Raw genomic sequence first — 16,053 nt, 5'->3', positions numbered from 1 at the left:
TGTGGACATGCTTTCATCTGCGGGTGGAGAGCCCAGCGTCCCGCCCTGACCCCGGGGTCCTCTGTGTGACTGCATCTGCAGACTGCAACTGAGCCCCAGGGCTGTTTGGACAATCACGCTTTTCGGTTTGCATTTGCTTTCACTCCTGTGAAATAAGAATTGCTGGATCTACCAGCCACGCAGGTCGGTGGGTACCTAAAGTCCAAGCACAGGCTACCGGTGCCACATCAGGTGGTGCTCCAGGCCCAACAGAGCTCCGTGACCCTTGAGGCGAGGTAGCATGGTCTTAGATTCCACCTGAGCCACAGCCCCGCCCTCCCGACAGCCCCGCCCACAGGCCCCGCCCACAGACGATCCGGGCTCCGCTCGGCCCCGCCCCCGCCAGTGCTGCTCGCGGAAGCCGCCGTCGACATGGTGCAGGCCTGGTACATGGACGAGTCCGCCGCCGACCCGCGGCTGCCCCACCGCGCGCAGCCCGACCGCCCGGTGGGCCTGGAGCAGCTGCGCACGCTCGGAGTGCTCTACTGGAAGGTACGGGGGGGGGGGGGGGGGGGCTGGAGCACCGCGCGCCTGCGCACGCTGTGAGGGGGCCCGGGGCGCCGCGCATGCTCAGCATGGCCGCTCCCTCCCTTGATCTCTAGTCACTACGGTGCTTGGGCCCTGCTTTCCTCGCGGCACGCGTCCGGGCTCACAGCTAATGTTTGCAAACGCAGTGCCACCTGTCAGTCACGTGGTTGTGTCATGGGTGACGCAGTTCAAACACGAGAGGGCCGCAGACATCCCGGGGCTGGGGAAGAAGGGACTGGCTTTAGCCTGTCTGCATTGGTGTGGTCAAATTGAAGTGCGAACCAGCTGGCTTAAAGTCTAGTCCGGGGAACTAAAACCATGGAGGCCTGGGGCTGGAGAGATGGCCTAACGGTTAAGAGCACTACCACTGGCTGCTCTTCTAGGTCCGGAGTTCAATTCCCAGCAACCCCATGGTGGCTCACAACCATCTGTAATGGGATCTGATGCCCTCTTCTGGCCTGCAGGCAGACATGCAGACAGAGCACTCATACCAAACACAAACAAACAAACCCCAAAAGCCATGGAGGCCTGCTCACCACATGGTGTGCCCACAGCTGAAGTAAGGATGTGTGGACGCAGCAGAGCTGATGCGTAGGGTGGCCACATGAAGGTGGGGACGATGATCAAATCCACCTCCGCTGGGATATTTTTGGGTTAGGAAGCAGGGTGAAAGGTGACTGTAGAAGAATCCGGTGTGCACATGCGGAACCAAGGCTCTGCATGGGACGCATGCCCAGAAAAATGATGCGGTTGATGCACTTTGGCCTCTTGAATCAAAAATGTTCCGACACTAGCTCAGGCGTAGGAGGTGGTTTCAAAAAACACAGCCTTCCAGTTTCTGAGAAGTAACCTAGGCGTCCATGATGACCTCTACGCACTCACCTGGTGACCTCCAAAATTAGTGGCTTTGAGTTAACTGGAGCCGCGTCACCTCAGTCAAGCAGTGGCTCCGGGGTGGGAGGTTTCCTCAGCGAGGCCTCTGGCATTCCTGTTGGGTGAAGGAGTTAGTCTTCCCTCCCACTGCAGAAGTTGCGAGGGAAAGGGGACAGAGCAGCGTGACAGAAAGACCCCCCTCCTCACCACACAGTTGGAGTGAGAGCTCTTGTTTGGAATAGTGTCTTAGTCCCTCACGGATACCTTAGACTAGGAGACAAACTCAAGACTCTGCAAACACCAGCTAGTCTGAGAACAGCAAATTGGTTGCACAGTTGTTGAAATCGGGGCCTTTGGTGTCTGGTGAAGGCCCACTAACAGCTGCTGACAGAAGGCTTAAACCACTCACCTCATTCAGGAGCAATCGTGACTCCACCGGGAGGCCCACCTTTTTTGTTGTCTTGTAGGTGATGAAGTTTCCACAACGGGATTAGGAAGGAGCACATTCAGCACTGAAAATGGCATTAAGTGTCATGCGGCAGGCTTGCTAAAACAACGTATGAGGGCTGGAGAGCTGGCTCAGCACTAACTGCGCGGGTTCCATTGCCACAGTCTCACAATTATCTGTAACTCCAGCTCCAGGGGATCTCATGTTCTCTTCCGGCCTCTGTGGACACTAGGCCCGAGAGTGGTACACAGACAGACGTCTATGCATGCAAAACTCTCATACACATAAAATGTATTGGTGCCTGTGCGTTGGTGTGCTGTTCTGTGATGATAAAATAAATGTGCCACTTCATTGCAAAACAAAAACTAAGCGTCACTAAGTTCATTGTCAGGGGTTTCATGTAGGATTTCAGATTAGTTCTTCCTTGCTTTGGACTTTAACGAATAGGTAGGAACGTGATAAATGAAAACTGTGAGCAGGAATTTGAGGTATGGGACCCTGCCATGGAAGGGTGTGAGTATATATTCTTTTTTTGTTATGTAGCCCAGGCTAGTCCCAACTCACAACTCTCCTGCATTCTGAGTAGCTGGAATTATAGTCATGGGCCACCACAACACTTTTCAGTAATTAAAAGAAAAGCCCTCTTTCCTTTTCTTTTTTAATTTATTTACTTTTATTTTATGTGCATTGGTGTTTTGTCTGCAGGTAAGTCCGTGAGAGAGTGTCAGATCTTGGAGTTACAAACAGGTGTTAGCTGCCATGTGGGTGCTGGGATTTGAACCTGAGTCCTGGGGGAAAGCAGTCAGTGCCCTTAACTGCTGAGCCATCTTTCCAGCCCCAACCTTTTAGTAGTTTTTAAGAGTGACAAGTTGTTGTTTTTTAGCCTAGAAACTAGATTTCTTTAACAGTAGAGTGATGGGGCAGGTAGATAGAAAAGTCAAGTGGGGCCGGAGGACAGCAGTTCTCAGTCCACCCTGATGAACTCGAGCTTGGTCTGTGGGTATGGGAAGCATGCTGACCACAGAGAGCCTAGTAAGACTGCCTGGAAGATGGCAGAGTGGTCTCACACACACCGAGGGAGCTGTGTCTCCGCAGGTGTGAGGGATAAGAACTTCACCTGGAAATGTGGAGGACCCAGCGGGACTGCAGCAGGACTTCATCAGAGCTGGGGTTTCCACCTGGCGCTGTGGAAAATGGACAGTTCATCAGAAGAGGAGGTGGAGGGCTGCGCTAGGACCGGCAAAGACTAAACGATGCTCTGATAGGGTGATCCAGCTGCAGGGCTGGAGGGAGCATGTTGCTTTGCTTCCTTCATATCGGGTGGGGGAGCAAACCTAGGGCCTTGTGCCCTACTAGGCAAGCATTGCACCAGGGAGCCAAACTCCCAGCTCACTGCTGTATACACATCCTTGTGTTAAGGTGACCTCCATTTTGCTTAAACTCATATAGCTGGATGCTGACAAGTATGAGAATGATCCAGAACTGGAAAAGATCCGGAAAGAGAGAAACTACTCCTGGATGGACATCATCACCATATGCAAAGAGAAACTTCCCAATTATGAGGAGAAGGTGAGCAGGCCCCGCTTGGAGAGGATCATTACCCTCTTGCCTGTTAACACAAGACTTTCCATTTAGTGTGGTTTTGGGGCTGAGTGATGCTGGGTGAGTCCCTCCCTCTCAGCTCTTGAGGGGTGTGACTCTGGTGGTGTTTTATTCGTGATGTGTGGCAGATCCATCAGTGACTTGTGGATCGGCTTGGGGTTTTCTCCATGGGATTCTCGGTTCTGCACCTGGCTCTTCCCTAGACTTGAATGTTTTCCTGGGAGCTTAAGGAGTGGTGTCCTCAGGGTAACTGACCCCTTCTCTGGGGCCATTCGGTTTAGTGGCATAGAGTTCTTCAGAATGTCCTCACAGAGTGGAGCGTGTAATCTCAGCACTTGGAAGGTGAAAACAGGAGGATCAGAAGTTCAAGGTCATCTCAGCTACAAAGCGAGTTTGAGGCCAGCCTAGGCTACACGAGACCCTGTTTCGGTTGGCTCCTTCTACCATTTGGGTTCTGGGCATTAAATTCAAGACGTAAGTCTTGGTGGCAGGTGCCTTTACTGACTGTGCCGTCTCCCTGGCTCAGCTCTTGGCACTTTTATTAACACGTAGCATTCACTGTAGTCTGGCTGTAAGGGCTGGAGCTGCATGACGGCTTCCCTCTTGGACTAGATCAAGATGTTCTTTGAGGAGCATCTGCACCTGGATGAGGAGATCCGCTACATCCTGGAGGGCAGTGGGTACTTCGATGTCAGGGACAAGGAGGACAAGTGGATCCGGATTTCCATGGAGAAGGGGGACATGATCACGCTTCCTGCTGGCATCTATCACCGTTTCACGCTGGATGAGAAGGTGAGAGTGTGCTGTGCTGTGCTGTGTTGTGTTGTGTTGTGCGAGGCCCGTCTCCTGGATACACGGGCAGTCACAGAGAGAGCCAGTGGAGCCTGTGGCCAGGGAGCCTACATGGGAAAGATCAGAATCTCACTTTTGTTCTTGGTGGACAGTGGCACAGCATTAATCCACAGGCTTTAGTCAAGGGAGCAGATATCTTCAGGAGAGAGACCCACTCCTCCACTGAGTGGGGGTACTCTCATTTGGGGACCTCAGCAGTCATGCTGTACAGTTATTAGGACTGGAAGTAAGCACAGGAATTAGTTTTTAGGGTCTCAGAGGATGTTGTGGGTTAAACCTGACATGTAGGTATCATTTTTTGGTTTTAAAGACAGGTTCTCATGTATTCCAGGCTGGCTTTGAACTCACTGTGTAGTTGAGGATGACCTCAAAATTCTGATCTTCGTGTCTTGACCTGCTCAGTGCTGGGATTACAGGTGTTTACCACCAAACCTAGTTTCTGTGGTGCTGGAGATGCTGGACAGACAGTCTACCAACTGAGCTACATCTCCAACCCAGGTTAATTAAAAAAAAACAAAAAACAATTATTTCTGTCTTTAAATTACATGTATGTCTGTTGGGGTAACTGCGTATGAGTGCAGGTTACCATAGAATCTAGAAGAGGGCGTTGGACCTCCTGGAACTGGAGTTGTGGTTGTGGGCCACCTGACATGGGTGCTGGAGGAGCTGACCTTGGGCCCCCCCAAGAACATATGCACTCTTAACTACTGAGCCATCTCTGTAGCCTTCCAAATTAACAGTAAATGCATATGGTTTAAACTTCAGAATTAGGAAGCCAGGTATGGTGGCATATGCCTGTCCTCTCAGCATTGGGGAGGTTCCAACAGGAGGACCAGGGCTTCAACGTCATCCTCAGCTACAGATCAAGTTTTGAGGATAGGCTGGGTAAGATGAGACCCTGGATCAAAAAGAACAAAATAAGTAAAAATTAAGAAGTATGAGATGGAGGCAGCAGTGTTCTCTCCCCTGTTCCTCAGGGCCCCAGGTCTATCCCTGAAGGGTGCCAGAGGCTACATTGCAAGAGTTCCTTTAGGTCAGCGGTTCTCAACCTTCCTGATGCTGTGACCCTTTAGTAGAGTTCCTCATGGTGTGGTCACCTCCAACCATAAAGTTATTGCATTGCTACTTCATAACTGCAGTTTTGCTACTGTTATGAACTGTCATGTAAATATCTGATATGCAAGCTATCTGATATATGATTCCGAAGGGGTCACGAGCCACAGGTTGAGAGCCGCTGCTTTAGAGGGTGTTTGCATATTCAGAGGCACAATTCTTTCTTTCCTCCTTTTACCCTGGAGGCAGCGGGTTCTGCATTTTACTTTTTCACTTGGTGTGCTTCCAGGGTACATAAAGGGTCTTTGAAGATGGACATTTCCTCTCCAGACCGCATAGTCCCAAATAAACACACAGAAGCTTTTATGAATTATAAATACTTGGCCAATAGCTTAGGCTTATTACCAACTAGCTCTTACTTTTTTTTTTTTTTCAAGACAGGGTTTCTCTGTGTAGCTCTGGCTGTCCTGGAACTCACTCTGTAGACCAAGCTGGCCTCTAATTCAGAGATCTGCCTGCCTCTGTCTCCCTAGTGCTGGGACTAAAGGTGTGTGCCACCACCACCTGGCTATCTCTTATATTTTAAGTTAACCCATATTCCTTATTTACGCTCTACCACGTAGCACATTCATCTCCTGCTCCCTCTGTGACTGGCTGGTGTCTCCTGACTCCACCCTTCTCCTTCCCATCATCCTCAGTTTGGTCTCCCAGCCTATACTTCCTGCCTGGCTACTGGCCAACCAGCGTTTTACTGAACCAATTCGAGTGACAAATCTTTACAGTGTACAAGATTATTCCACAGCAAGCCCTGTCTCTTGTTCACAGCTTCACTGTCATGTTTGATTTATTTAACCGTGATTTAATTATCTACTGTGTGGGGAGAGTCCTTAGGGATGCGCTTACTTCCACTTTGTTTGTGGCGGCCTGTAGTCCTGTAAGCAACATACATTTGTCGTTTTTACCTGGGTATGTTTATTTGTAGAATAAAGGTAAGGCTGCACAGAAACTGAATTTCCAGTTTAGGTCAGTGCTGGCAAAATTATTCTCTTACCAGCCAGCGGCAGGGGCCTGGTGCTGGTCCTTAGGAGAGTGGTGCCCAGGGGAGGAAGCAAGCAGAGTGGGCGGAGTCCAGACCTGTTTCTGCTCCGGTATGGACCAGGAGCAGGAGCTGCAGATGCTTACGCTGCTTGGAAGTGGTCACACTGCTTGCACAGAAGGAGCCGAGTGCTAAGTGGATGAGCCAGCTTCGAGGGTTGCCTCGATGGTTCCCATGGAGATGAGCAGATGTGTTCAATGAGATGTGGGGATTGTTTTCTAGAACTATGTGAAGGCCATGCGGCTGTTTGTGGGAGAACCTGTGTGGACACCGTACAACCGTCCGGCTGACCATTTCGATGCCCGGGTACAGTATGTGAAGTTCTTGGAAGGAAGGGCATAGCGGTGCTCATGGAAGAGTAACTGCACTATGAGGCTCTTGCTGCATTCACCGATGGGAAAGTTGCTCACCTCTCTGCGTTTATGTGTGGACTTGATGTTAGACCAGCTCTCCTTGGCAAGATTGCCAGATCAGATTCTTTTTAATGAAAGCATCTATAAAGGTGATTTTTTTTATATGAAAGCCACAAAAATGTGAACAAGTGATCTTAATTTTCCCTAACTCTGTCAAGACTTAGAGGTATGGGAGCCCTGGGTTGGTGTATGCATCATGCATGACAGATGGTCATGTCCCAGAAGGTCCTTCCGTAGGTGTGTATTAGAATGTGACACTGTGCCCTTTGGAAGGGGGCAGTTATACCCAGCACAAGTAACCAGAAGGAAGATGTTTTTCTCCTTCGCTGATCTCTGGGTGGGGAAGTGGGATTGTTTGTTTTTCTTCCTTCAGATTAAGCAGCTACCTTAATTGTATGCTCATGGTAAGCTGTATTATGCTCATGTTCATTAAAGCCTCTCACTAGAGTCCTTGTATGATTTTATGTGTGCATGGCTAATTTCTACATCAAGGTAGAATCTTTTCAGAGTGATTTCAGGTCCTTTTGCAATCAAGAGTCAAAAGAAGTAACATGATTTTCCTCAAGTGCCTTGGGGCTAGACTGATATAGCTTAGTTGTAGACCTCTAACCTAGCATATGCAAGGCCCTGGGCGTGGGCCCCAGCACCACAATAAAGAATAATAATGCTGAATATGTTTATGTGTAGTGTGTTATGATTTCAGAAAACCCCAACAATCCGTGCTATAGAAGGGCAGGCTATTCTCTAAGTGATAGCTCTCAATGTGAGGTCGTCCATTACCTTTATCACCATGTTAGATTTGGGGGCTTGCTTCTGCCATACAGGGGAGCTTGAGCCATGGGGTGGGTGACTGAAGCTGCCCCATCTTCAGAACTCAAATGTGTACAAGCAGCACATCTCGGGCTCTCTGCCTCTAGAGCTACTGTCTGTAAGGACTGATCTGCTAGCTCTTGTCTACCGATTATTGTTGTTGTTTGTTTTTAAAGATTGTATTACTCTGTAGCAGCGGCTGGCCTGGACCTGGATATGTAGACCAGGCTGGCCTCAAATTCACAGAGAGCCTCCTGTCTCTGCCTTCTGAGTGCTGGGATTAAAGATGTGTGCCACCATGCTTGGCTTTAATTTTAAAAAAAATTACTTTTGTGTTTGAGTGCTTTGCCTGCGTGTGTGTGTGTGTGTGTGTGTGTGTGTGTGTGTGTGTGTGTGTGCGCGTGCGTGTGCCTGGTGCCCACCAAAGTCAAAAGAGGGTGTCAAATCCCCTGGGACTGTATACAGTTATGGTATGGCTGTCAGCTGCCATATGGATGTTGGGAATTGAACCCAGGTCCTCTGCAAGATCAGCAATCACTCTTAACCACTAAGCCATCTCTCCAGCCACATTTTTGTTGTTGTTTGTTTTAAATTTTTCTTTCTTTGTGATAGGGTCTCTTGTATCCTAGGCTGGTCTCAAAATCATTATGTAGCCAAGGATGACTTTGAGAAAGTGGGGATGGCCTTGAAGTCCTGATCTTGCTTGTACTTCCTGAGTGCTGGGATTACAGGTATCTGCCACCATGCCTGCTTTATACAGTGCTGGGGATGGAACCCAGGCTTCTCACATGCTGAGCAACCACAGTACCCACTGAACCTCAGCCCCAGCCCCTGTTCCTGTTTTCTAGCTCTAGGCAGGCTGGGCTTGCTCTTATGTCCTCTTCCTGCCTCTGTCTCCTGAGTACTGATTACAGGTGTTTGTTAACACTTGCTTCGTTTTTATTTTTTGTGGGTCTCTTTCTGTTCACTGTGAATGTCTTCATTCCTGTTGAAGACTGAATATGTCTTCCACCATGTTCTACACGCTGATACATCTTGGGGCTGAGCCATGACTTCACAGATTGGGGGAAGATAACAGAATTCTGTCAATGCACCTAAGTGAGGTAACAGTTTCTTAGCTCTCCCAGAGGATTCCCAATTTTTTTTCTTTTTCTTTTTCTTTTTTGAGACAGGGTTTCACTGTGTGACAGTCCTGGCTGCCCTGGAACTCACTATGTAGACCAAGCTGGCCTGGAAATCACAGAGATCTGTCTGCCTCTGCCTCCCAAGTGCTAGGATTAAAGGTGTGTGCCACCACTGCCTGGCCCCACTTTAGTTAAAAAACAAAAACAAAAACAAAACACAAACTGTTTCATTGAAATATTATAGACATATAATAAATGCACTTATCTGAAATGTTTAAATTATTTTTTTTAGATGGAGTCTCACTGAGTAGCTCTTGCTGGCCTGGAACTCACTATATAGACCAGGCTGGCCTCTAACTCATGGAGGTCTGTCTCCCAAATGCTGAGATTAAAGGCATGTACACTACACTGGGTCCTGTATTTAAATTTTGACCCACCACAGCCATATCATATACCCCTATCAGGGTGATGAAGAATGATTCACCACCCAGAAATGGCTTGTCTTCTTCTGTCCCTGTGGTCTCTATAGTCTCATTCTGGAACCTGGTACCTGGAGTCATGGGGTGCGTTGTCTTTGTGTCTGATGTTTTGGGTTCCTGCTTCTGTTTCCATATCTCTTTTCTGATGCTGTCTTCTGTCAGGCAGACTCTTGTTGGATGTCAACTATGTGTATGTTTGTTTGTTTTGTGTGTGTGTGTGTGTGTGTGTGTGTGTGTGTGTGTGTGTGTGTGTGTTTAGGGGGCGAGGTATTTTGCCAGGTTGGGTCTTTCTTTAAATTTATTTTCATGCATGTGTGCATGTGTACACATCATGTGTGTGTGTATGTGTGTGTGTGTGTGTGTGTGTGTGTGTCTGTGTGTGTGTGTGTCTGTGTTGTGATACACTAGTGGAAGTCAGAAGACAGCTTGAGGGAGTTGATTGCATCTTACCATGAGTCAGAGTGATTGAAATCAAGTCATTAGGTTTGATGGCAGGCCCTGTTTATAATTTTTTTGAAATTGGATCTCACTGTATAGCTCTGGCTGGCCTAGAGCTCAGTGTATAGATCAGGCTAGCCTCAAACTCCAAGGACCCATTGCCTCTGCCTCCTGAGTACTCAGATTACAGGCAAGAGCCTCCACACTGAACCACAGAGTAAGTTTAAGTCTGGACCTCCTGGGCTTGTGTGATTTCTCTTGCCCCTTGTCTCTTGAGTAGCTGAGGTGCAGGTAGGTAACCACCGTGGCTCTGGGGTGGTAAACAAAGGAAGCTGGGTACATCATCAGAACCCAGTGGGATTGGGAACATGAAGTCTTGTCACTGCATCTTCATCTGCCACTTCTGATTAAATGGCCTCTGGTCTAATGTGTACAGACCACATCTAAGTCTGGAGGGAGAAAGATGTTCTAACGATGGGGGTATTTTCCCTATTATACAGTGAGGTTCACGGCTTCAGACACACGATTTTCAATGGCTTTCTTAGTTTTGCTGGAACCCAGGGCCTCCCAAGTGCTAAGCCAGTGCTTTGGGAACTGCCCCAGCCTGGGCTTCTCCTTTCTACGATACAGCTTCAGCATCTAAGGTGGAGCCTTTTGCTTACACTGGGCTGGAGAGGCTGTGAGGAGCCAGGCCTCTGTTAGGTGTCCTGGGAGTTCAGCTGATTGGTGCTGGGCTGATCACACAGCTGGATACGAGCATGAGTCTCACCTGTGGTGGACTTAGAAAGCCGGAGGGTTGATGGCAGGAATTTGCCCTAATTTGCCAGTGTGAGGATTTTGGGCATTTTCCAGTGGTAGAATTCAGTATGTCTTGGTGAATAGATAGGTGAGGAGTGTTGGGAGGCCACAGGAGTAGGTGGGTAGGTAGCGGAGTGGGTGGGTAGATGGGGGAGTGGCCGGATGATGGTGGTTTGATAGGTAGATGTACTAGATTGATGAGTGGGTGGGCAGAAAGAGGGGTTGTATTGATGAGTGGGTGAGTGGATGGCGTGGGTGAATAGGAAAAGGGGTTGAGTTGATGAGTGGGTGGGTGGAGGGCGATGAATCTGATTTTTGTTCAGATGTGTGAACAGGAACAATCATTTTCCTGAAAACTGTTTTCTTTTAGTACACCATGTGAAAGGTTTCAGAACCTCACATAATTTTATGGCTTACACAATGAAATTTTACACACACACACACACACACACACACACACACACACACACACACACACCAGCATCCTGAAGATGACCAGATGAAAGAGTTTGAAAGTTGTACCGTGCTGATCTAATGCTCTTGGCTCCAATTGCTCAGAAGCCTTGAAATCTTCCAGTGAGCTGCTAGATTGTAGGACATCAGCATGGTAGCGGAATCTGGTACTTCTTTGTTTTAGAATGTAACCACCACACCCCCCAAGCAACAACAAAAATAAGCAAAACAAAATGCAGTGAGTTTTGCTTGGTTGTTTCCTCTGAGTAGAACCTGAGCCATTGGTCCCTCAGCTAAGGTTTCCTATTCTGCCCACAGCTCCAGCGTGTGGTGAACAGGCTGTGTGGCCTGTGGTGGACAGGCTGTGTGGCCTGTGGTGGACAGGCTGTGTGCCCTTTGTGACTTGTGGACAGGCTGTGTGCCCTGTGGTGGACAGGCTGTGTGCCCTGTGGTGGACAGGCTGTGTGCCCTGTGGTGGACAGGCTGTGTGGCCTGTGTTGGACAGAATGTGTGCCCTGTGTGGCCCGTGGTGGACAGGTTGTGTGGTCTGTGTGGCACTGTGGCCTTGCTGCTTTGATGGTAAGCACAGTGTGGGCTGGAGTGACTTGGATATTGACATGATGATGGCGTTGGATACTCTGAGACCCACAGGTCTTGATGGGTCAATGAGGTTGATGGTGGTCAGCCCACTGTCTGGTTGAGTTCTAGGTATGTGCCATCCCTGAAGGGAGCCCATCTGTAGGTGTCCAGCTTACCTGTAGCAATACAGCCTAGTTTTAGGTCATAACCAATAAAGCGAGCTCTTCCTATCAGCCATTGTTACAGCTGGGACAGTCTCACGTATGGAAGACTTGGTCCCCAGCTGGTGGTATTGTTGAGTGACTGGATCATGTGGGCTGTAGCCACACTGGTGAATTAATGATCATCAGTACACAGTCTGCTGTGTGGAGATTGAACCCAGAGCCTTGCACATGCGAGGTATGCAGTCTGCCTCCAAGCTGTATCCCAGCTTGCTGCCTTCCCTTGTCATGTTTCAGTGGGTTCAATGTGCTTGTGCTGTCAGCGGTTACAGAAAGCTCTCCTGTCTGAAGTCCACACACCTGCCTGGCAAAGGACAGATCGATGCAATCAGTGATTGGCCTTGCCGTCTATACATCTTTCAGCCTGGCCAGTTGTTCATTAATCCTGATGGCTCCCAGGCGCCCTGGCATAATTGATCATTGCTTCTCCAGGAGAACAAAGAAGTGTCATCATCCAAGGACACAGGGATGCCAGCAGGGCTGGGGACAGAGACATTTCCGGAGGCCTGTCCTGCCGCCCCTCCCCCAGAGCAGGGCTTTGAACTCCACAGTGACATCATCTAGGACAGAGACTTTACTGTGAACTTGCTGAGAGGAGGCATTGCTGATTCATTTATGCCTGCATGGCGCACTCAAGAGCTTCCAGGGCTGTGAACAGTACAGTCCTGGCATCCAGGATCCATCCAGACAGGGGACAGGCAAACAGGACAAGTCTTGGGAAAGAGCAGAGCCAGGAGCACAGGCCAGGGGGTGCAGCCTTGCTCCTCCCAGCTGCTCGGTGCATTATGTGCTGATGTGACCAGAAGTGATGTGGCTGGTCTTCAGATTCAGGGTGTCTTGGGCTGTCCAAAGAAACACCACAGACCCAAGAGACTTAATATATATAACCTCACGTGACAACACTGGAGGCTGGGTGTCTGAGTCGGGCGTCAGCATCCCCATCACAGGGTTGGCCCTCCTGGGGTCACCTTCCGACTGTCCTTCATTGTATGTGAGCACTTCATTCCTACTGGCCTAGGCCCCAGCCTTATACAGGGTCTTATTTAATTTTAATTAGCACTGGACAACAAGGACTTCAATGTATAGATACTGTGGAGACCTATTTAGTCTTAACAATGGAGGGCAAGCTTTCTAGGTTCAGGAAGCAGCAGGCAAAGGCCCTGGGGAAGGACCAGGGCTGATGATAGCCCATGCGGCTGGTACAGTAGAGAGGGAATAGTTCTGGGTGGAAGCAGACTGTAGAGGCTTTATAATTTGCTATGCAGTAGGGGCTTGGGACTCCCTCCAAGCTGGAACCTGGGGAGCTTAGGGACAGAGCAGGCAATGGGTGAGGACAAGACCAGTTAAGTGGTCAAAGCTGGGTGTGGTAGCACATGCTTGTAATCCCAGCACTCTGGAGGCTGAGGCAGGAGGATCCAGAGTTCCGTATGTGACTGGTTTACTACATAGGAAAATACTGTCTCAAACAAAACAAAATGGGTATGCTCACTGCAAGGGATGTGGCACTCTTTCCAAACAGTCACTGTGGTGGTTGGTTCTTGTCAACTTGACATAAACTCAGACGTATCTGGGCGGAGGGAATCTTAATTGAAATCTTAATCTTAAATGAAAACATCTTCATGTTTTTGTGAGCTTGGTCTGGAGGCAAGTCTGTAGGGTATTTTCTTGATTAATGATTGATGTGGGAGGGCCCAGCCCACTGTGGGTAGTGCTACCCACGGGTAGGTGGTCTTGGATGGTATAAGAAAGCTGGCTGAGCAAGCCAGTAAGCCAGTGTTCCGCCATGGCTTTTGTTTCAGTTCTTGCCCCCAGGTTTCTGCTCCGATTTCCCTTCATGATAGACTGCAATCTGGGAGATGAAATAAACCCTTTCTTCCCCCAAAAGGTTATGGCGTTTATCACAGCAATAGAAACCTAACTAAGTCACATGAGCTTCCCTTTGTGTGTGTTGTTTATGCTGGATCAGTAAGAACCCTGGCCTGCCTGCACATCCTGTAGCTTGAGCGCCCAACAACATGTAGCAAGGATGGTATGTAGCACATGGAAGTTTTGGTACTGGTTCTGCTTGAACCAGACCTAGGTGAGCTCCAGACCCAGTGTTCCTTCCCAGTGAGCTTCCTAACGGTGGGTTCTACATAAAGGTCCTTGGGAAGGCAGGTCACATTCTGGCCTGTTACTTCTCACCAGTGTGGTTGGACAGGGCTTCACGGAGGTGCTGCTGTTCAGATGGGCCCAAGACCCACAGGGATTAACAGTCTAGGAGACAAGCAAGAAAGGAGGATTGTTCCTGACGGAGTGTGGCAGTGCATGACTGATTTTGAACAATGGGCACTAAAAAATAAGCACAGTGGTCGGGCAGAGGGTGATGCACACCTTTAATCCCAGCACTCGGGAGGCAGAGGCAGGTGGATCTTTGTGAGTTCAGGGCCAGCCTGGTCTACAGAGTGAGTTCCAGGACAGGCTCCAAAGCTACACAGAGAAATTCTGTTTCAGAAAACCACCACCACCACCACCACCACCACCACCACCACCACCACCACCACCACCACCACCAAAACTGGCATTGTGAACACTTAAAAGAGCCTGTCATGCCAGCGTTCAGAGTGATGACAGGTTGGGTTGCCCAGGTAGCTGGGTTCGCTGTGTGAGGGAGTCTAACTCATTTTGGCTGCTGTGATCAGAGGAGTGGAGTGTGTACCAGCATCTACCCTGGTTTAGTCAGAGAACCCGTGCTGAGCCAGAACACGTGCCAGATGCTGCAGTGATGAGGAAGGCGGGCAGGAAGAACTTGGAGTCTGCCCACTGTGCAGGTCTAGCTCACCATGTCAGCTGTGTGGCAGTTCTCACACACAGGCTCAAAGCTGACCCAGAGTGGCCAAGTCTTGGGTCATAATCGCAGGACTGCAGGAACAGCCATCCTTCTGCCTTCTCTGGCCCTGGCCTCTCAATGGCTGGATGAACAGGAATGGCCCCCACAGGCTCAGATTTGAATGCTTGGTCACCAGGGAGAGGCACTACTTGAGAAGGATTGGGAAGCGTGGCCTTCTTGGAGTAGGTGTGGCCGCGGAGGAAGTGTGTTGCTTGGGGTGGGCCTTGAGGTTTCAAAAGTCCAAGCCAGGCTCAGTAGGTTTTGTTGTTTCTGTAGAACTCTCAGCTGTTTCTCCAGCACCATGTCTGCTTGCACGCTGCCATGCTTCCTGCCACGATAATGGACTAAGTCTCTGAAGTTGTAAGCAAGCCCCAATTTAATGCTTTCTTTGATAAGAGTTGGCATGGTCATGATGTTTCTTCATAGCATAGAACACTAAGACAGTGGGGGTGCAGTCTTGGGGAATACTGGGCCAACCTTACCTGTAGATGTGAGACATCCTACAACTCAGGATGCTGTTTGTTGCCAGAACATCTGGTAGCTCCTGGCATGCCGTCTGATGAGGTGGTGCTTGAGGTGAGCAGGGTGAGTTTGCTACTGTCTCCCCATGGCCAAAGCTGGGGACCCTTGTGGCTTCGCTCCCACATCCTGGCCTGATACAGGCAAGATGTTGTGCCTCCGCTCCTAGGGCCTTGTCATCAAGACTGACCACCACCCTTCTGTCCTTGGTGGCAGTGAATGTACACTTGGCACCACCTCTTCCATATGCCATATTCCTGGTTCCACCCTTAAGAACCTGCAGAACACGAGACCAGGTGAGGTGGCTTAGGGTCAAGTCTGCTTGCTGCTCTTGCAAAGGACTGGAGTTTGGTTCCCAGAACCTGTACCTGGGGCTCACAACCATATGTAACTCTAGGGGCTCCAATGTTGTTTTTCTGGCTTCTGAGTGGAGTCAAGGTGTGCTCCCTGGAGGAAACTCATGCCCGATACTGTGGCTGGCCAGGCTACAGGCCACTGCTCTTTGTTAAAGCAGATGTGATGTGCCTGTTCAACTGCCCTCTGAAACATCTGTGTTCACCTCAAAGATGACTGATGAGACCCGGCCAGCCAAGCTCCTGAGAGTAATGGTTGCTGAGGAGGAACAGTGTTCAGTCTTAAACCAACATCTCCATAACACCTGTAAGGCTCAAGGGACGCCATGAAGGGGGTGTGGGAGAATGCATGCTGGGAACGGGTGGAGTGCTGTGTAGCCATGTCCTCTGAAGTACCGCCTGCTGGAGGAACACAGACCCTGTGTAACTGTTCACAGGGCAAGGCAGTCTGGGGTGTCATTGGTGTCACCTGAGGTATTTGCCCATGTCTCCCCAGAAGCCACACA

General features: G+C 49.6%; 1 protein-coding gene across 1 annotated transcript; it reads left to right on the top strand.

The window, feature by feature from the left end:
- Positions 1-364: 364 nt before the first annotated feature.
- On the top strand, positions 365-7,351 carry Adi1 (acireductone dioxygenase 1). The gene is made up of 4 exons (XM_052745765.1): positions 365-531; positions 3,338-3,457; positions 4,103-4,282; positions 6,714-7,351. Exons 1-4 carry the CDS (start codon positions 412-414, stop codon positions 6,831-6,833), a joined length of 540 nt encoding a protein of 179 aa, XP_052601725.1. The 5' UTR covers positions 365-411; the 3' UTR covers positions 6,834-7,351.
- The last annotated feature ends 8,702 nt before the right edge of the window (positions 7,352-16,053 follow it).

Source organism: Peromyscus californicus, unplaced genomic scaffold, assembly GCF_007827085.1.
Source record: "Peromyscus californicus insignis strain IS unplaced genomic scaffold, ASM782708v3 Scaffold_1__1_contigs__length_55948999, whole genome shotgun sequence".
Lineage (NCBI taxonomy): Eukaryota > Metazoa > Chordata > Mammalia > Rodentia > Cricetidae > Peromyscus > Peromyscus californicus.
Note: the sequence above shows the minus strand (reverse complement) of the source record. Positions and strands in the feature narration are given on the sequence as shown.

What these genes read in the sequence shown, in the direction of transcription:
- Adi1 (XM_052745765.1), top strand. Translation starts at nt 412, where the DNA reads ATGGTGCAGGCCTGGTACATGGACGAGTCCGCCGCCGACCCGCGGCTG. An exon ending in TCGGAGTGCTCTACTGGAAG is followed by an intron (nt 532 to 3,337) that starts GTACGGGGGGGG and finishes AAACTCATATAG; the next exon opens with CTGGATGCTGACAAGTATGA. An exon ending in TTCCCAATTATGAGGAGAAG is followed by an intron (nt 3,458 to 4,102) that starts GTGAGCAGGCCC and finishes CTCTTGGACTAG; the next exon opens with ATCAAGATGTTCTTTGAGGA.